At 42.2% G+C, this 21,209-nt stretch overlaps 1 protein-coding gene across 3 annotated transcripts in view; it reads right to left on the bottom strand.

Annotated features, from left to right (window-relative positions):
• esama (endothelial cell adhesion molecule a) overlaps positions 1 to 21,209 on the bottom strand; it is an 83,771-nt gene that overhangs the window by 57,470 nt on the left and 5,092 nt on the right. The window contains exon 2 of one of the 3 annotated variants that reach the window (XM_061751043.1): positions 4,652 to 4,728. The exons of 1 other annotated variant lie outside the window; for it this stretch is intronic. Coding sequence is in view for 1 of the 2 variants with exons in the window: in XM_061751040.1 (XP_061607024.1) it covers positions 4,652 to 4,790 (139 nt within the window). In the remaining variant the exon portion in view is untranslated. Of the gene's footprint in view, positions 1 to 4,651; positions 8,344 to 21,209 lie in introns of those variants that run through there. One more of the 3 variants, XM_061751040.1, reaches the window with a different exon arrangement.

Raw genomic sequence — 21,209 nt, forward strand, 5'->3', positions numbered from 1 at the left:
AGCTACGCACCTCTCTTCACCCGAGTGCCGCAAATCCGATGAAACAAAGTCACGAGGAAAAGAACGGAAAAAACTGTATTCTTCTGTGGTTTCACTCAGCACGAGCATTCATTAAACTGAATCTGAAATTGTTATTTTCCTTATGGGGAGTGACTCGTGAGACCGATTACGGATCAGACAAAACTTGGCTTTTATCCTCCAGGGGTATCTCTGTTAAAATGTGGGAATGGGTGAGCGTGTGTGCTTGTGCACCAAGGAGAGGAGGAGACAGAGGGATATATGAATCTGCCATCATGATTAAAGTGTTCCCTTACAGAGAATTGGCGGAAATGTCATGGAAACAGTAAGGAGTGTACGTAGAGTAAGGGAAAATAAAGTGACTGTAGCGCAGGGCCTCAAACACAGACCAAAAACATGTTGCACTGAAATTAGGATTTTCATTTCATATGACAGCATGATGGAGATACTTAATAGGGCTTTTGTTTGCACGTGTGTATGTGTATAAGTGCATGAGAGTGTGCCCTAACCCCAAGCACTAGCCTACTACAACCACCTCATCCTTTCCCTATTTGATCTTTTTCTTCATCTGAGTCACATCTACTGTATATTTCAGCAAATGGTCATGAGGATTTCCACATAGTACAGAAATAGAGTACTAAATGGTCAATTGCCTGGCTCATATAGTTCCAATCTGGAAGTCATGCATACATCTTCAAAAAACAATCCAGTGTGGACATAACAGCACAACAAGGGAGCACAAATTAGATTTAGCGTCTGAGGTTAATGGTGCCCATGAATGGCAGGACAAAAAAAAAAAAAAAGAAATCAGTAAATGCAATGACCAGTCACTAATGTATGAATGTTAAAAAGAGGTTAACAAAATAACCCCTCGTTAATTAATTTTTTTTTTTTCAACAAAACTGGGCTTGTGTATATATATATATATATATATATATATATATATATATATATATATATTTATATATATATATATATATATATCCATCCATTTTATACACAGCTTACCTTCACTAGGGTCGCAGCCATGTACAAGCCTATCCTAGCTATCTTCGGGCGACAGGCGGGTACACCCTGAACTGGTCGCCAGCCAATCCCAGGTCACACAGAAACAACCATTCGCACCCACATTCACACCTACGGGCAATTTAGAGTCTTCAATAATCCTACCACGCATGTTTTTGGGATGTGGGAGGAAACTGGAGTACCTGGAGAAAACCCACGCAGGCACGGGGAGAACATCCAAACTCCACACAGGCGGGGCCAGGATTTGAACCCCGGTCCTCAGAACTGTGAGGCAGATGTGCTAACCAGTCGCCCACCATGCCACTCAAATGTATGTAATTACATGTAATGTAACTAAACTTAAATCTTATTTCCATAATAATTTGGAGTACAGTGCACATTTGGCCAAAACATTTTCAGATTATGTTTTTTTTTTCGTTCAAAACCTGGTGTATACCAGTGAAGTGCGGTCAGGGGACACAGGGAAGGCAAAGCCTCACCTCTATAATGTAGAATACGAAATAAAAAAATTATTAAATGACATTATTTTCATTTTTTGTTCTCAAATCTGTGCTTTATATTGATTTTCTGTCAAATAATGTGAATGATTTAATAGTCAAAACTGCTGAATTTTCATATTTTCTTTGTAAATACATGCCCAAGACTTGAAGTGCGACAACGAGCAGTCTCACCCCACCTCAGATTGCGCAATCCTTCACGAGTGCCCCTTAATTTTTCATGCAATGGACTATTCCATCTTCTTACTGCGCACGTGCAGACCAGATTCAGGAAGCAACGGTAGCATAACATTTTTTTTTAAAACTTGCTGGCGCGGTTGTGAGGAAAATACCGTAAAGCAGTAGCTGCAGTCTGTGTATCATAAAATGTGGCTCCAAATGAATGCCAAATTTGGATATATTACAGCAGGTCAAACCTTCAAAACTGGACTACCAATTGAAACAGGATCTAATTAATTTAGGAAGACTGATATCTGCTTCAAACATCAGTTAAAAAAATAACAGTTTATAAGTTTAGAATGTCAGGCTGGTAATTAAATGGAAAATACGCTCTCTGTTTACCTTTCTCAGTGTAACTAATGTCAGTGCCTTAACAGCATTGAACCATACTGCACATTGCTGGTGTCTATGTACATCGTTCACGTCTGTGAATGCAAAAACAGACAATTTTCTCTGGTAACAGGACTTCCAGACATGCTGACAAAATCCTTAATTTTGAGCCTCAGGTGGCAAGTCTTATTCCAAATTCCTGAATCTGTAACAGTCAGCAAGCCGCTAAAGTTCAAACTTAAATGTAATCCTGATGGATCCTGTTTAGCATTCAGTTGAGAGACTTCTATCTCTTTAAACATGCACAAGGAAAGATTATAAGGGCTTTCTGTGCCTCTGTACTTCACAGAGGATATATAGTAGTTCTGCACTTATACACAAGAGTGATGGAGATGAGCTAGTTCATTTTTTTTTCCCTGTCAAAGAGCATACAGTAGAAGTGACATCAACACAGCACAATGAATTCTATTTTGGTCATGATTTCCTGTGTTGTGCTCTTTCCTGCTGTGCCTTTCCACCAGTTTATGTCCCATTGTAATGACACAATACTATAACATATAGTTGAGGGAGTCACAGATTCAAAGAAACTGATTGTTAAGCAGGCCACAGAACCATGTGTTTCCCAACATACAGTAGCTAAATATAAGAAAACGTCAGCATTAAAGTTTTGAAGGGATTTACTGCATGTGAAAGCTGTCCCCATTTTGAATAGATTGCTGTGTAATCAGGGACCGCTGCCAGGGTTTTTGGGCCCCATGAAGAAAATCTCTCTTTGGGACCCTCCGCGTCATTACCACAAATTGAAAACAACATGTTCTAGGGTCACTTGTCAGTCATGGGCCCTTAGAATCGTTATTGATACAAAAGCACCACTAAACCCACCCCTACTCCTGAATAGCGCCCTTGCGTGTAATAGTTCATATTATTGTTAACATCGTTTACTCAAAAGGCGTGGTCACTTAGACTGAAAATGAGTAACGTGAAATCCAATTATGTCCAGAAATAAAGCATATTAGCAGGATATTGCAACATATACACTAAAAACTATTTCAATAAATAGCTATTGTACTGTGTATGCGTTCTGGGCGAATCGGCACCTCTGAGCCATTATTGCAGATAATGACTGCGCTCTCTCTCCTCAGAGTGTAATTGTGTATGACTGAAAAAAAGCTAAGAGGTTATAATTAAATGCACCACCCAGTGAGGACATGAGTCACAGCACCATTGACAAGGGAACCAGAGGTGTGGGGGTATGTGGGGAGGGAATGATATGTGGGGTTAATCAAAAATAATGAAAGGTAAGTCATTTTGAGTAACAAGCGAAGTAACACAACTATTTCTTCAATCTAACAATAGCTACTTTTGCATCATCAATGTCTCTCACCAAACAGTAATTTGTAGCTGGTGATTCCAACAAAGAGCAGTCCAACTGTGCAGTAGCATTTAACCAAGACCACCCTCCCCCCTTTTTTTTTTCCCAACAAATAGAAGAAAGCGATTGAGAAGTGATTGTCGATTCTACAATGCACAGTGAAGGTGCAGTACCATAACAGTGCAAAGAAATGCACGATTTCACTGTCGCCACACTATTTTTATTGTCCTAGTAACAAGTGTATTTGATTGTTGTTACTTTTTTATTTACACATTAAGAATAGTTTTATTGGCGTGTTAAACGTGTAATGCGTTGTGGGTTAATTATTCATACCGAGCGCATGTTCATCAATCGGTCATGGAGGGTAAGGACTGACTCACTGAAGGACTTCCAATACTTAGCTTGAAAAATATTTACAATGAAAAGTGCGAACTCGCAACTTCGTCTTTGAGTTGGTTGAACGCGCTAAGGCTGACGTCACGTAGTAAGAAAAAAGGTTTTCTCGCTCTCACATCAAAATTACTGTGGTGGGAGCAATGGTGTGTGTGTGTGTCACTCACTTTCACGGTTACGTACACGCACGCACAAAGCCACGCGCACGCGCACAAAGCCACGCACATGCGCACACACACGGTTGCCTTCATGGACCACAATCAGCAGTGTACGGAGAATGGTGTGCTTGTTTACGTTTAGGAACTTACTGTATTGTGTTGGGATGTCACGTCTGCACTAAGTTGCTCATTTAATTTGGCTTCAACTACACTAATACTTAAGTTATTGCTTCATGTCGATGACATCATTCTGTCATTCATTTATTCTGTGTGGCGTACCAAGTAATGGGTATGGTTAAGCTAATGCTTTTTTTGTACTGTGGATAATTGATATTCCAGCCACTTGGCAGCTGCCGAAAGTAACTAAAAAGTTACTTTTTTCTAACTTAGTTACTTTTGAAATTAAGTAATCAGCAAAGTAACAAAGTTACTTTTAAGATCAAGTAATCAGTAAAGTAGCTAAGTCACTTTTTCAAGGTAACTGTAGCAACACTCCATATACACATGAACAACAATATTTAAATCCCATCTAAGAATGGATAAGAGATTCACAGTGGGAGGTGGACAAAACATTAACAATAAAAACAATCAAACGTTAGTGCATCAAAGTCCCTTTTGCGCTAACCCTCATGGCTGACCTGAGACATTGATGCTGATGAGATGCTGGAGTTGCAGCCCGCAGGAGAGATTGGATGGAGATGAGCACGAGGAGAAGCTGCCAAGAAAAAAGGAGAAGAGCAGCGCACGGAGGGACAGGAGGGGGAGGTAGGTAATCATACTAATAAAAGACAATGAAATTGTGTGTGTGCAGAAATATAAAAGAAGGGGGTGGGGGGTAATGACTAATATAAATTATAATATACTTGTCACCGTAGCTGTAGTATCAAGGTATGGTGGACCCAAGTGCGAGGTAAGCTTTTAGGCAGGAAAAACTTAAACACGGGTTTATTTTCTCATATAAAGAAACAAAGAAATCCTACTAATTATTAGGAAACAAATTTAGGTCAGCAAAAGCTGTGTTGACTGGTACAGTGCTTGCTCAAGTGGGGTCCATTTTGGGTTCATGTTTAATATGTGTTCATGTGTGAGGAGTTTGCTTCGAGACGTGCTGCATACCAGTATCATCACTTTCGGGCGGAAAACTCCTATGTCCAAATTTGGTCAATTACCTATTTTTTCACAGGTTCATAACATTGGTCAGTCCCCACGTGTCTGTCATTTTTACAAATTATTCACCACTCTAAAGTGTTGAAATTGGTTTGCTCTCTTTGACAATGCAATGTTAATGGCTCAACAAACATCCAATTTTTGTTTTGCTGAGAAGTGATGGTTTTGGAGATGCAAAGATTCTCCAGTGATATGTAGTGCCTTGAGATGACTTTTGTTCTTCTTATTGACTGAGCTTGATCATCTCGTATGACAAACTCAATAAGATATCAGTATTGAAGGAAATCAGCTGCATGTTCTTCTTAAAAAAGAAAACCCTAAAAATGAAATGAATGGACGTTTTCAAGATTTAGGTCTATGAAATATCCAGTTGTGCAATGGCTAATTACATAGCACGTTCTTTATCTCATTCAAGGCCAATGTGTTTGATGCAGAAATTCAGTGACAGAAAAAACAAGGCAGTCCCTCTAAATTATAAGTCTTTCTCTCAAGGGAAAATGGATGTCCTTGTGCAGACAGGGCTTAAGAGATTCATTCCCAAATCTGAGAGCATCGCCATATAAATAAATTACAATACCATGTTCGCACTTTATATTTAATGAGGACTTGTATATGGTGCCTCAACACTCAATTGTCATTCATTGTTTGCCAAGTGAATGTAAATGTTCACATTCTGTATACATCTGCTTAGAGTATGTATTTGACATAGACGATAAGACTTATTACAAGGGATCCTTAGGGGATAAAAATGGTGCCTCTAATGCCAAGAGTGAGAGAATAGGAAAATGTAGAGATTGCACACAAAGTTTTTTTTACAAATACAGTACGGCTATAATCTGTTTCTTAAGACGTAGTAATTTTAGGAAATGAAAATTGAGATATTTATTACCCCCTGGGGGACTGGTTAGAGCGTCTGCCTCACAGTTCTGAGGACCGGGGTTCAATCCCCAGCCCCGCCTGTGTGGAGTTTGCATGTTCTCCCCGTGCCTGTGTGGGTTTTCTCAGGGCACTCCAGTTTCCTCCCACATCCCAAAAACATGCATGGTAGATTAATTGAAGACTCTACATTGCCCGTAGGTGTGAATGTGAGTGTGAATGGTTGTTTTGTTTATATGTGCCCTGCGGTTGGCTGGCAACCAGTTCAGGGTGTACCCCGCGTCCTGCCCGATGATAGCTGGGATAGGCTCCAGCGCTCCCGCGACCCGAGTGAGGATAAGCGGCTCAGATAATGGATGGATGGATGGATGGATATTACACCCTGGATAAATTTATTTACCACATTAAATAGTCTTTACAGAAAGTTTGGTTCAGGATTTTACCACAGATACACCTGAATCCAACTTTTTTTGTACCTCTATTACTTATTTTTCCTTTTCTTTCATTAGGTGGCCAATACACCCCTGAACACAACTTAAATTCATGTCAAATCCACACTCATTCAAGACAATACACATGCTTCCTGTTCCTGATGAAAGGTTAAAAAAAAGAAAAACACAGTGTTTAATTTCTTTATCAGTGAAACATGTGAAAGGTGGTGAAAATGGAAGATGTTTTCAATTTTAAAAATGTGTTATAAGCTTTTTTTTAATTATTATTTTGTCCTTTAATCTAGTTTGGATGCAGCAGATGATTATCTAAAAGCCTTTTGGGTACATTTAATTGTATAAAACTGTTTCTTTTCTTGTTCTGCCTTGATGAGTTCACCAGTACAGCTCAAATGCCCCAAAGGCCTTTGCTTAATAGCCTGGTTATAATGACTTTTTCCACATTGTTGCCTGCTGTCAGCATCACCTCACACACAATGTCTAGGTTGTACTAACCCACTTAATTACCCTTAAAAATACTGCTAATGTTGAATTGATGTCTGTGCTCCATGTATTAATGTTGCTGCTTGAAAAAAAAGTTAATTTGTGTGTTCCTCCAAGTACTGTACAGTATATTCTCGTTCTGATGCACTCATTTACTCTGCGTAAGTAACTGTAACTGTAAACAGTAACTGTCATATTATATATCTTCATATCTTACCAAGGCAGCACAGTGAGGTAGTGGTCAGCAAGTCTGCTTCAAATCTCCTTTGAAACATCTCTGTGTGGAGTTTGTATGTTCTCAACATGCCATTGTGAGTTTTCTCCAGGAACTCTGGTTTCTGCCCACATTCCAAAAGCTTGCATACTAGGTTAATTGAATACTCAAACCTCTCCGTAGGTGTGAATGTGAATGGATGGATGGATGGACAATTTTGCCAGATCAAACAATTATAGCAACATCATGTTTGATATGTGTCTGTTTTACAAAGACTTCATTAATTTAAGCTTTGGTGATATAATAATAATAACAACAATTACCTACCATGCAAGAACATATCGTAAGCAATAAAATATGTAAAAAAATTGAATGACCACTTAGAAAACTTTGAAAGTAATGTCAAGTGTAATTGTAAAACAGTATGCTGTCATTGTCATTAGGCCATCATTCAATCCTCTCATGATGTCTTCATGAAGCAGGTCTTTTATAGAGCAAGTGACCATATTTGGTAACTTAAATTTCAGTAAAAAAGTAGAAGTCGTAGAACTCTGTGATTTATCCTGGCCAATGATCGAATAAAGGTAATGATGATAATAACAATGATGATTCATTCATTCTTTTCAAAATAATCACATGCACGTAAGGTCAAGGTGCTCTCTGATCGTTGAAAGTCCAATCAGTTTTTCTGACGTTTGAGCACATTTAGAAAGCTTTTTTGTTGAAATTGGGAATCTGTCAAGAATCTGATTTTAACAATATACTGTAGTCTAAAATAAATATTTGGCAGGTTTTTGGCTAATGCTACCTCATATGTGAGATTCCCCCATGATTACAATCTGACTAAAATAAATACAATATTTTAATTGTATTGTAAATACTATTGTTCAGTGTAAAACAATGTGCAACAAGGAAAGTACTTTACTTGTATATGAGCATGCCACAGCAAAAGAAGTACAAGATACTGCAACCATGTTGTGAGGCAAGACAAGTCAAATTTATTTATATAGTGAATTTTACACACAATTAACTCAATGTGCTTTACATGACTAAAAACATTTAAAAACAAAGAGCAAAGGATATTTGAAAACAAAGCACCTTGAGCTGTCACCTTATCATGGTGGAGGGTTTGTGTGTTCCAATGATCCGAGGAGCTAAGTTGTCTGGGGCTTTATGCCCCTGGCAGGGTCACCCATGACAAACAGGTCCGAGGTGAGGGACCAGACAAAGCACATCACCAAAGACCCCTATGACGAGAAAAATGATTGGATAGTTTTTTCCCTTGTCCGGACACGGGTCACCGGGGCCCCCCTGTGGAGCTGGGGCTCGAAGGTGAGCACCTGGTGGCTGGGTCTGCACCCATGGTGTCCGTCCGAGCACAGCCCGAAAGGGTAACGTGGGTCCCCCTTCCCATGGGCTCACCACCTGTGGGAGGGGCCATAGGGGTCGGGTGCAGTGTGAGCTGGGCGGTGACCGAAGGCAGGGACGGTTGAACGCCTTCTCGAAGTCCACAAAACACATGGAGACGAACTCCCATGCAACCTCGAGGACCCTGCTGAGGGCGGAGATCTGGTCCACTGTTCCACGGCCAGGACGAAAACCACACTGCTCCTCCAGAATCCGAGATTCGACTTCCCGACAGACCCACCTTCCAGCACCCCTGAATAGACCTTACCAGGAAGGCCGAGGGGTGTGATCCCCCTGTAGTTGGAAAACACCCTACGATCCCCTTTCTTTAAAAGGGGGACCACCACCCCAGTCTGCCAATTCAGAAAGTCTGCGATGTCCATGCAATGTTGCAGAGGCGTGTCAACCAGGACATCCCCACAACATCCAGAGACTTTAGGAACTCCGGGCGGATATCATCCACCCCCGGGGCCTTGCCACTGAGGAGCTTGGTGACCTCAACCCCAGAGATAGGAGAACCCGTCTCAGACACCCCAGACTCTGCTTCCTCATGGGAAGGTGTGTTGGTGGAATTGAGGAGGTCTTCGAAGTATTCTCCACCCGTTCTCACAACGTCTCAAGTCGAGGTCAACCCCATCCCCCCTATACACAGTGTTGATGGTGCACTGCTTCCCCTCCTGAGACGCCGGATGTAGACCAGGATGTCCTCGAAGCTGTCAGGAAGTCTTTCTCTATGGCCTCACCGAACTACTCCCATGTCCTACGCTCGGGTTTTTGCCTCTGCGACCACCAAAGCTGCATTCCGCTAGGCCAGCCGGTACCCATCAGCTGCACCAGAAGTCCCGCAGGCCAAAAAGGCCCGATAAGACTCTTTCTTCAGCTTGACTTCATCCCTCACTGCCGGTGTCCACCAACGGGTTCGAGGATTTCTGCCACGACAGGCACCGACTACCTTACGGCCACAGCTCCGGTCGGCCGCCTCGGCATTGGAGGCGCGGAGCATGGTTCACTCGGACTCAATGTCTCTCACCTCCCCTGGAACGTGGGTGAAGTTCTGGAGTTGAAAATCCTTCTGACAGGGGATTCTGGCAGACGTTCCCAGGAGACCCTCACAATACTTTTGGGCCTGCCAGGTCGGACTGGCATCTTCCCCCACCATCGGAGCCAACTCACCACCAGGTGGTAATCAGTTGACAGCTCCGCCCCTCGCTTCACCGAGTGCCCAAGACATGCGGCCGCAAGTCCAATGACACGACCACAAAGTCGATCATCGAACTGCGACCTAGGGTGTCCTGGTGCCAAGTGCACATATGGACACCCTTATGCTTGAACATGGTGTTTGTTATGGACAATCCGTAATGAGCACAGAAGTCCAATAACAGAACACCACTTGGATTCTGATCGTGGGGACTGTTCCCCAAATGTGCCATTGCAGGTCTCACTGTAATTGCCCACGTGAGCATTGAAATCCCCCAGCAGAACGATGGACTCGCCAGCAGGAGCGCTCTCCAGCACCCCTCCAAGGACTCCAAAAAGGTTGGGTACTCTGAACTGCTGTTTAGTGCATACGCACAAACAACAGTCAGGACCCACACCCCCACCCGAAGGAAGAGGGAGGCTACCTTCTCGTCCACCGGGGTGAACCCCAATGTCCAGGCGCTGAGCCGGAGGGGAATAAGTATACCCACACCTGCTCGGCGCCTCTCACCGTGGCCAACTCCAGAGTGGAAGAGAGTCCAACCCCTCTCGAGAGGACTGGTACCAGAGCCCAAGCTGTATGTAGAGGTGAACCCGACTATATCTAGTCAGAACTTCTCAACCTCGCACACCAGCTCGGGCTCCTTCCCTCCCAGAGAGGTGACGTTCCACGTCCCTAGAGCCAGCTTCTGTAGCCGGGGATCGGATCGCCAAGGTCACCGCCCAGCTCACATTGCACCCGACCCCTATGGCCCCTCCCACAGGTGGTGAGCCAATGGGAAGGGGGACCCATGTTACCCTTTCGGGCTGTTCCCGGGCGGGCTCCATGGGTGCAGGCCCGGCCACCAGGCGTTCACCAGAGCCCAAGCCGTGTGTGGAGGTGAGCCCGACTATATGTAGTCGGAACTCGCACACCAGGTCGGGCTCCTTCTCCGCCAGAGAGGTGACATTCCACGTCCCTAGCGCCAGCTTCTGTAGCCGGGGATCGGATCGCCAAGGTCTCTGCCACCGCCCAACTCACAGAGCACCCAACCCCTCTGGCCCCTCACACAGGTGGTGAGCCGATGGGAAGGGGGACCCAACTTACCCTTTCGGGTGTGCCCGGCCAAGCCCCATGTTTGCAGGCCCGGCCACCAAGCGCTCACCTTCGAGCCCCACCTCCAGGCCTGGCTACAGAAGGGGGCCCCAGTGACCCGTGTCCGAGCGAGGGAAAACGAGATCCAATATTGTTCATCATAATAAGGGGTCTTTGAGCCGTACTTTGTCTGGTCCCTCACCTAGGACCTGTTTGCCATGGATGACTCTGCCAGGTGCATAAAGCTCCAGACAACTTAGCTCCTAGGATCAGTGAGACACACAACCCCTCCACCACGATAAGGTGATGGCTCAAGGAGGGGGATCTCTATAGAGGGACTCTATAACATGCACTTAGTATAAAAGTGGAAATTTAATTTTAAAAAACACCTTGCTTTAGTCATACAATTGTCCAGAAAAGGCCCTTCTGACAGCTACTTCTGTTCGACCCAGTTTTGTATCCACTTTGTCCATATTTGGCTTAGACCACACCCTTTTTTCTTGGTTGCCTCCATGTAGAAGAACCACTTGTGAGAGTACGCCTTTTGCTATGTTGACAGCACTGGCTCAGGAATTGAGAGGTAGGCAAAGATCTTCATTAGTGACATAGATAAACCCGAGAAATTCAAATGACCTGATTTCAGGCCTCTCGGCAGAAAAACATCCGGAACTCAGGAATGCATGGACGATTTTAATTCATATTTCATTTTTACTGAGGCACCATAGAGACAATGGAATACTAAAAAAAGGCAAAATCTTGCATTTTCTTCACAGTATTTAGAATAAAAATATTAATATCACATATCATATTGTAAGTTATTTATATATTTAAATATTGCCTTTTTAATTTTGGTATATGCAAGGAAACCAATTACACAAATATTCCCCTTCTTGGTTTACAATCATCATAAAGAATCACAGATATTTCCACCCCAATATATTGATTATAAAAATAACTGTAAATAAGATATTGTAATATTATTATAATATTAGGTACTCTGTGATACCCACCTCTAATTTACACCATGCCTATCTTGTGAAATAACTCAGAGAAAGTCCTTCAGTTCATTTATGATACACAGTATTGCCCTCTGATGTAACAGAGCAGGGAAACGAAACCCCTATAAAAACAAATTGTTTTATGACAATCCATCCATCCATTCTCAACACCGCTTATCCTGGTTAGGGTCGCGGGGCGCTGGAGCCTATCCCAGCTGACTTCGGGCGAAAGGCGAACTACACCGTGAAATGGTCGCCAGTCAGTCACAGGGCACACATAGACACGGACAAGCACTTGAAATCACATTCGCACCGTCACTGAGTGGGAACTGAACCCACGCTGCCCGCACTGAAGTCAGGCGAGTGTACCACTACACCATCTGTGACCCCTTTATGACAATATGACAATGATTAATGAGCTGGCCAAAAACTTCAACAAGGAATCCAGGATTACGTCAATGTGCCTGATGTCATAAGTACATCAGGCTCTCGCCCCATCCCCCACCTAAATACCTCAAGTATGAGTAATTGAACACAGCCTATCTTGTCTAAGCCAGTGCCCTCAATTCCCGTCTGTCAAGGGCTTTATTAACTTTTTTTGATGGACAGGTCGAAGGGATGTGAGGTGGCAGTTGTTGTTGACTACTTGTTGCGACATCTGTCCAAGGCACAGGCTGCTTGGATCATTTGCTTACTCGATCATTTCTATGTGCATTGAGCAAAAAGCACGTCTTATTTAATACATACTGTTAGAGGTATAGAGTCATCCATTCCATCCATTCTCAACACCGCTTATCCTGGTTAGGGTCGCGGGGCGCTGGAGCCTATCCCAGCTGACTTCAGGCGAAAGGCGAACTACACCGTGAAATGGTCGCCAGTCAGTCACAGGGCACACATAGACACGGACAAGCACTTGAAATCACATTCGCACCGTCACTGAGTGGGAACTGAACCCACGCTGCCCGCACTGAAGTCAGACGAGTGTACCACTACACCATCTGTGACCCCGGTATAGAGTCAATTTTTCATTTTTAAAATTTTCCATTTTTGGAATGTGGAATTTTATTATGCGCTGGGCGGGGCGGTGGACGACTGGTTAGCACATCTGCCTCACAGTTCTGAGGACCCGGGTTCAAATCCGGCCTCACCTGTGTGGAGTTTGTATGTTCTCCCCGTGCCTGCGTGGGTTTTCTCAGGGCACTCCGGTTTCCTCCCACATCCCAAAAACATGCATGGTAGGTTAATTGCAGACTCAGGTGTGAATGTGAGTGCGAATGGTTATTTGTTTATATGTGCCCTGCGATTGGCTGGCAACCAGTTCAGGGTGTACCTCGCCTCCTGCCCGATGATAGCTGGGATAGGCTCCAGCACTCCCGCGACCCTAGTGAGGATAAGCGGCTCAGAAAATGGATGGATGGATGGATGTTTAGGTGTTGAGAAAATCGGGGGAGGTTTCAAGAAATGTGTTTTAATAACTGAAAAAAGGTAAGAGATCAACTGAAGACGAATGAACGCCACATGAGCAAGCCCTTGGCGATGGAGGGAAGGAAAAACCTCCTCTTTTAGATAGAAACCTCGAGCAGTCCTGAGGCTCGGTGTGGGATGGCCGTCTGCCTTAACTGATTGGATTGAGAGCATGATAGAGGAGAGCAGCAGTAGGCTGAGAGGCAGCGAGGGAGCTTGAGAGAGAGAGAGAGAGAGAGAGAGAGAGAGAGAGAGAGAGAGAGAGAGAAAGAGAGAGAGAGAGAGAGAGAGAGAGAGAGAGAGAGAGAGAGACCAACAGATCACCAATGGTATTATTAACAGAGGTCTTGCTGTTTTTGCCTGCATCTCTGGAATCACGGGTGCCTAACATTACTGGAAGGGAGAAAAGACTTATGACATTAGTGACAGATCATCAAGGCAGAAATCGGAGCCGAGAGACAAAAACATGCAGCTCTATAACTGTCTAGCAGTTCAAGTCGAAACCGCGCCGAAGCACAGAACGAACAAACCAGCAAAAAAGAATGCAAATAAATAGAAAATATCTACAGCGAGTGATGACACATAAAACATGAAATATTAGGTCACAGAAGTACAGTATGACATCCATCCATCCATCCATTTTTAATTCATCCATTAATTGTTCCTCCACCTGCTCCCTGCTTTTTCATTGCAGATCACAATGTCATCGGCAAACATCATGGTCCACGGGGATTCCAGTCTAACCTCATCTGTCAGCCTATCCATCACCACTGCAAACAGGAAGGGGCTCAGGGCTGATCCCTGATGTAGTCCCACCTACACCTTAAACTCCTCTGTCACACCTACAGTACACCTCACCACAGTTCTGCTGCCCTCATACATGTCCAGTATTATTTTAACATACTTCTCTGTCACTTCAGACTTCCGCATGCAGTACCATAGTTCCTCTCTGGGTCCTCTTGTCATACGCTTTCTCTAGATCCACAAAGACACAGTGTAGCTCCCTCTGACCTTCTCTGTACTTCTCACCCGCTAGAATTCTGTTGAACAAGCTAGTCAAAAACCCAACACCCACCACTCCTAGATGTTTTCCTTACCTCCACAGGAATGTCATCAGGACCAACTGCCTTTCCATTTTTCATCCTCTTTAATGCCTTTCTAACTTCCCCCTTACTAATCATTACAACTTCATGGTCCACCACACTTGGCTCCTCTACTCTTCCTTCTCTCTCATTTTCCTCATTCATCAACTCCTCTAAGTATTCTTTCCATCTATCCAGCACACTACTGGCACCAGTTAACACATTTCCATCGCTATCCTTAACCACCGTAGCCTGCTGCACATGCTCCCGATCTCTATCCCTCTGTCTGGCCAACCTGTATAGATCATTTTCTCCTTCTTTTGTGTCCAACCTGGCATACATGTCATCATATTCCTCTTCTTTGGCCTTTGCCACCTCTACCTTTTCTCTACGTCGCATCTCAATGTATTCCTTTCTCCTCTCCTCGGTCCTCTCAGTGTCCAACTTTTTCTTAGCTAACCTGTTTCCTTGTATAATTTCCTGTACTTTGAGGTTCCACCACCAAGTCTCCTTCTCTCCTTTCCTGCCAGAAGATACACCAAGTACTCTCCTGCCTGTCTCTCTGATCACCTTGGCTGTAGTGGTCCAGTCTTCTGGAATCTCCTCCTGTCCACCGAGAGCCTGTCTCAGTTCTTCCCGATAAGCCGCACAAAACTCGTCCTGTCTCAGCTTCGACCACATGGTTCTCTGCTCTGCCTTTGTCGTCATAATCTTCCTCCCCACCACCAGAGTCATCTTACACACCACCATCCTATGCTGTCTAGCCACACTCTCTCCTACCACGAACTGACAGTCAGTAACTTCCTTCAGACTACACCCTCTGCACAAGACGTAATCCACCTGTATGTTTCTACTTCCACTCAATATATTATATGTTTGAATGGTTTTATATGATTTTAAGGGTGTGTTTAAAGACCTTAAAAAAGTCTGAAGTGCTGTATATCCTGGAAAAACATGCCTAGGGTGTTTTTAAACAGGGTATTTCTATATTGCACATTTTCACTTATTGCGGGGGAAGGTCTGGAACCCAACCCCGGCAGAAAGAAAGAAAGAAAGAAAGAAAGAATCAACAACACTCCTCTGAACACCAAGTGACTGTCTATCACAGCGCTGTTTCATCTCTGTATCCCATAAAAATTTTACTTTTTGATTTATATTTGTGCACTGTTTTAATCCTTCACCTAAACTGATTCATATTCTGACCTCACAGAATGAAATACAGATCTTTTTTCAAATTCTGTGTGAATTCTCTTAATTTTGAAGTTATATTTTCCTCTTAATTCATAACCCCCTACTCTGTCTTGAAAATGCATCACTATATATGTTTTTAACTTTGCACATGTGCCGCACTGTGCTGTTTGGAACTCTTCACTATTTTAACAAATTTAAATAACGTTGACTGTAAAATGAGTGGGTGGGTGTGCTCCAGATAACCAACTTCATGGATTATACTTTTTGCCCTTATTTTTGTTAGTAGTTATTTGTGAACTGACTGAATTTATGTAGTTAGTGCTCCTAATTTTGACGCAGTCACTAAAATATGGCAAGATTATGGAACGGTACAAGATGAGGCGTGAACCATTTAGCTCTATTTAAAACTGAAATGCTTCTATATAGTTTGATTTGTATATTACGGAAGCGTATTGCATTCACTTGGATAACAAAAATATCCTGTTTTTCTAAGTAATTTTTTTGAGGGCTTTGTTTTTCGGACTATTTCTTTCTGTTTTTCTGACAATTTTTTTTCCACCTGTTTTCTTAGTATTTTTTTCTGTCTTTCTGACTAATTTTTTTCCACCTGTTTTTCTGACTATTTTTTTCTGTTTTTCTGAGTAATTTTTTTGAGGGCTTTGTTTTTTTGACTATTTTTTTCTGTTTTTCTGACAAAAAAAATTCCACCTGTTTTTATGACTATTTTTTTCTGTTTACCATATCTGTCCAACGGATTTTTTTCCATTTATTATGACATCTAGGAATTTATTTTCATGTACCTTTTCAATCTGCACCCCATCCATCTTTATTTGTATTTGTACATTTGTTCTGCAATTCACAAACAATATTATTAGTTTCATTTAAGTTTAATGATAATTTGTTTCGGTCAAAACAGATTTTCAGCTTCTTCATGTCTTCAGTGATTTCATCCAATAGGTTATTTAAACTCTCGCCGGAACAGAAAATATTGGTGTCAAAAGCAAACAAAACAAGTTTAAATATATGTGACAGATGTACAGTAAATAGTTTAGGGCACAACACTGGCCCTTGGGGTACATCACGAACAGTATTCAAATATGATACAGTCACCCAACTTAACAAACTGTTGTCTCTTTTGTCTCTCTAATGCGATACCTTTTTGTTTTTTTAATTAATATAGCTTGGTTAATTGTGTCAAAGCCTTTCGTAATATCAATAAATATTCCAATAGCATGGGTTCGATAGCATTTGTTATTTCTTCAATAGCCTCTGTTATTGCCAGTGATGTTGATCTGCCAAATCTGAAATAATTTTCACTGTTGGAGAGTAATTTGTGCTTAACTATGAACATAGCCAGTCTATTATCGAACAGTTTTTCTCATATTTTGGAAAGTCATAGAAGTAAATAGTAGGCTTTACACAATCAGGATTTTTGGGGCTGATCACCAATCAGCGAGTTTAAAAAATCGATAACCGATCACCGATCTGATCACAAGATGGAGCAATGTGTCTATTTAAATGACTTGTTCATTTACTGTATATACTTGTGTACTGTATACTGAGTATCTTCAAAAATATTATCTAGTCCAGTGATTCCCAACCAGTGTGCCGTGGCACATTAGTGTGCCATGAGCAATCTTCAGGTGTGCCGTGGGAAATTAGCAAATTTTATTTGACTGTTCAAAAAATTTGTCATTTACAAGAAATAATGTATCTTTGTTCCCCTATTTATGCCAGTGAGTCATAGTGACAGACAGAACAAATAAACGCTCTTCTATTAGCTGGCAGGAAGTACATACGGTAATTACTGTGTATCTACCTTTTGTGACATTTTTGTTTGTTGGTGTGCCGTGAGATTTTGTAAAATATGGACCTTCGCTCCATAAGGGTTAGAAATCACACTCTAGTCATGTATTCTAATCAGTCAGGTCAAAAAAACATTACAACATGACAGAAATAATGGGTGCTAACTTATTGTAATTGAATTACTTTATTGTAATTAAATTACTTCACACACACCAAAACTTTAGAGAATGATTTGACATAACCGTAGGCTACAGAACGTTTTGTTGCCTGCTTGCGAGCCATATTGTATTAAAAATACATGAACATACCTCAAGCAATCTTTAAATGAATGTAATCTCCGAGCACCGGTGACCACCATCACACGTTTTTCCCCATTTTGTTCTTATAATACACGCATCACGTACACAATGGCGAAGCGTTTGGATTCATACACGACGAAGACGCGGAGTTAAATGTCTTGACGTCATTGATCGGATCGGCGAATTATGACATTAAAGCCTATCAGCTGATCATCATAAAATGCTAATTATCGGCCGATACCGATCAAGCCGATCAGATCGGTGTAAAATCTAGTAAATAGACAGGTCTGTGATCAGTGAGGTCATGTTTGTTCCCAGTTTTATAAAGTGGAATGAATGACTTTGGCTATTTTCATTTTGTTTGAAAATGTACCAGTTTGAAATGATAAATTATATGTTGGTGGTTTTGAAATCCCTTCAATGACTTCTTTCACAATTGTCATGTCCATATCATAATAATCAGTTGATTTTTTGTTTTTTACATTTTTTTTAACATGTCCAGTTTTTCTTTCTTTTCCACTGCAGTGAGAAACATTGCACTGGGATTCATAAGCCACCTCATTCTTATTACAAATTACATTATCCTTGTCAATAAAATAATCAGGATAATAGTTTTGTGCAGAGATATGTCTTATGATACTCTTGAATATATTCCACATTCCAAGTTTATCATGTTGTCTGGAGACGCCGCCCAGACATCTTCCTGGTGAGAACATAAGCAATATTTTGGTCCCCTGCCACCCGGATTTGCCACGACTGATCATTAGCAGCATACCTGCGTGGGTTTTCTCCGGGTACTCCGGTTTTATCCCACATCCCAAAAACATGCGTGGTAGGTTGATTGAAGGCTCTAAATTGCCCATAGGTATGAATGTGAGTGTTCATGGTTGTTTGTTTATAAGTGCCCTGCGATTGGCTGGCGACCAGTTCGCCTTTCGCCCGAAGATAGCTGGGATAGGCTTCAGCACACCCACGACCCGAGTGAGGCTAAGCAGCACAAAAAATGGATGGATGGAGAAACTTTTATACCTGAGAGTATGTGAGTCCCAGAATGCATGTCATGGAAACAATGACTCCCAACCAGGGAACAATGAGTCCCTGCAATTTATCATCACGGAATACAGATACGGTAATTTAATTTGATTTAATTTAATTGAATTTAATTTAGTTTGCGGTTCCGCTATATTGCAGACTTTTATTACAGTTGTTACTCTTTTTTTTATACTCATGCCTAGAAAGAGTAACACAGATGCATTATTTGCCTTGAGGATGTTGATGGAAAATTGTAGAGAAGGTCAGAAGGAGCTACATTGTGTCTTTGTAGATCTAGAGAAAGCCTATGAGAGAGTACCCAGAGAGGAACTGTGGTACTGCATGCGGAAGTCTGGAATGGCAGAGAAGTATGTTAGAATAATACAGGACATGTACGAGGGCAGCAGAACAGCGGTGAGGTGTGCTGTAGGTGTGAGAGATGAATTTAAGGTGGAGGTGGGACTGCATCAGGGATCAGCCCTGAGCCACTTTCTGTTTGCAGTGGTGATGGATAGGCTGACAGATGAGGTTAGACTGGAATCCCCGTGGACCATGATGTTTGCAGATGACATTGTGATCTGCAGTGAAAGCAGGGAGCAGGTGGAGGAACAGTTAGAAAGATGGAGGCATGCACTAGAAAGCAGAGGAATGAAGATTAGTAAAACAAAATATATGTGCATGAATGAGAAGGGTGGTGGGGGAAGAGTGAGGCTAGGAAGGGTGGATGACTTTAAATACTTGGGGTCAACCGTCCAGAGCAATGGTGAGTGTGGTCAGGAAGTGAAGAAACAGGTCCAAGCAGATTGGAACGGGTGGACGAAGGTGTCAGGTGTGTTATGTGACAGAAGAGTCTCTGCTAGGATGAGGGGCAAAGTTTATAAAACAGTGGTGAGGCCAGCCATGATGTATGGATTAGAGACAGTGGCACTGAAGAGACAACAGGAAGCAGAGCTGGAGGTGGCAGAAATGAAGATGTTGAGTTTCGCTCTCGGAGTGATCAGGTTGGATAAAATTAGAAATGAGCTCATCAGAGGGACAGCCAATGTTCGAGGTTTTGGAGATAAAGTTAGAGAGAGCAGACTTCGATGGTTTGGACACGTCCAGAGGAGAAATAGTGAGTATATTGGTAGAATGATGATGAGGATGGAGCTGCCAGGCAAGAGAGCGAGAGGAAGACCAAAGAGAAGGTTGATGGATGTCGTGAGGGAAGACATGAGGGCAGTTGGTGTTCGAGAGGAGGATGCAGGAGATAGGCTTACATGGAAAAGGATGACGCGCTGTGGCGACCCCTAAAGGGACAAGCCGAAAGGAAAAGAAGAAGACTATTTTTTATACTGTTTGGAGAATGTTTTTGTGTTATCCATTGCTCTTGCTCTCTCTCAATATATTATATATCTTTAGGCCTGTCACGATAGGAAATTTTTTAGGACGATACATTTTCCCAAAAGATTTCATGACAATTGATAGTATCGTTGATGTTACTTATACTAGTGATATAATGATATTAGAGCATAATAATGCAAGTACATCCTTTTTTCTAGGAATAATGAACATTGACATTGTATTGTAGAACAATAAATAAAATATCCCAGACAAAAAATATAAATAAAACAGACTCAGCCTCTGTTAACATTTGGCACAGAGGTATGAACAGGCATTAATGCCTTAACAGGGAATATACTGCCAATCAAGTTTCCAGTTGGTTAATAAAAAGTGCCAACCAGTAATATTAATAGCACTACAACAAGTAGATCAAAGCAACCTCTTTTTATTCAAGATTTGTACTACTTTTTAAAAATCTGCAGCCTTTCTTTTAACGCTGCTTGGTCAACATGTTCAATGGCTACATCTCTTACAAAAGTGAGTAACGCTATACTGTATAATGTGAGCATATGTGCACGATATACTGTATGCTGTTACGTTTGTAATTGCATAGTTGGGCAAAGGGTTCCATAATTGCAAGCTGATGGGAAACGGGAAATGTCCCACTGTTTTTTGTTCCCAGCAGAAGAAATTGGGTGGGATGGTTGTGTTTAAAATGGATTTTGTCACTTTGAGGTTTTGTGTTATCTTTGTTGCGACTTCATACAAATTTGACATACCAGCTCATTGGTGTTCGCGTGATGGCCGCATTCATCTGGCTTGAATCCAAAATATTCCCCAATCGTTGCGGTGGTGTTAGGCTTTTGAACACTTTAAAAGCACGCATGCGCGCACGCATGTGCGCACGCATACAGACACAGACACGCACATGGTCAATCAGACAGAGGGTCTCTGATTGGTTTAGAGACCACAATGGGTTTTTTAATGCGTGTTCTTTCAGGTCGTGGAATTTTTTTTTCTTCCTCAAATAACTGGGCACCTGTAACCACCCTGTTTTTTGTTGTTGTTGTTGTTTTGCTGAACCATTTGGTAATTAGGGCGCATATGTAACTAAATTAACTCGCACTCTGGAG

The sequence above is a fragment of the Phyllopteryx taeniolatus genome, chromosome 17 (assembly GCF_024500385.1).
Source record: "Phyllopteryx taeniolatus isolate TA_2022b chromosome 17, UOR_Ptae_1.2, whole genome shotgun sequence".
Classification (NCBI taxonomy): domain Eukaryota; kingdom Metazoa; phylum Chordata; class Actinopteri; order Syngnathiformes; family Syngnathidae; genus Phyllopteryx; species Phyllopteryx taeniolatus.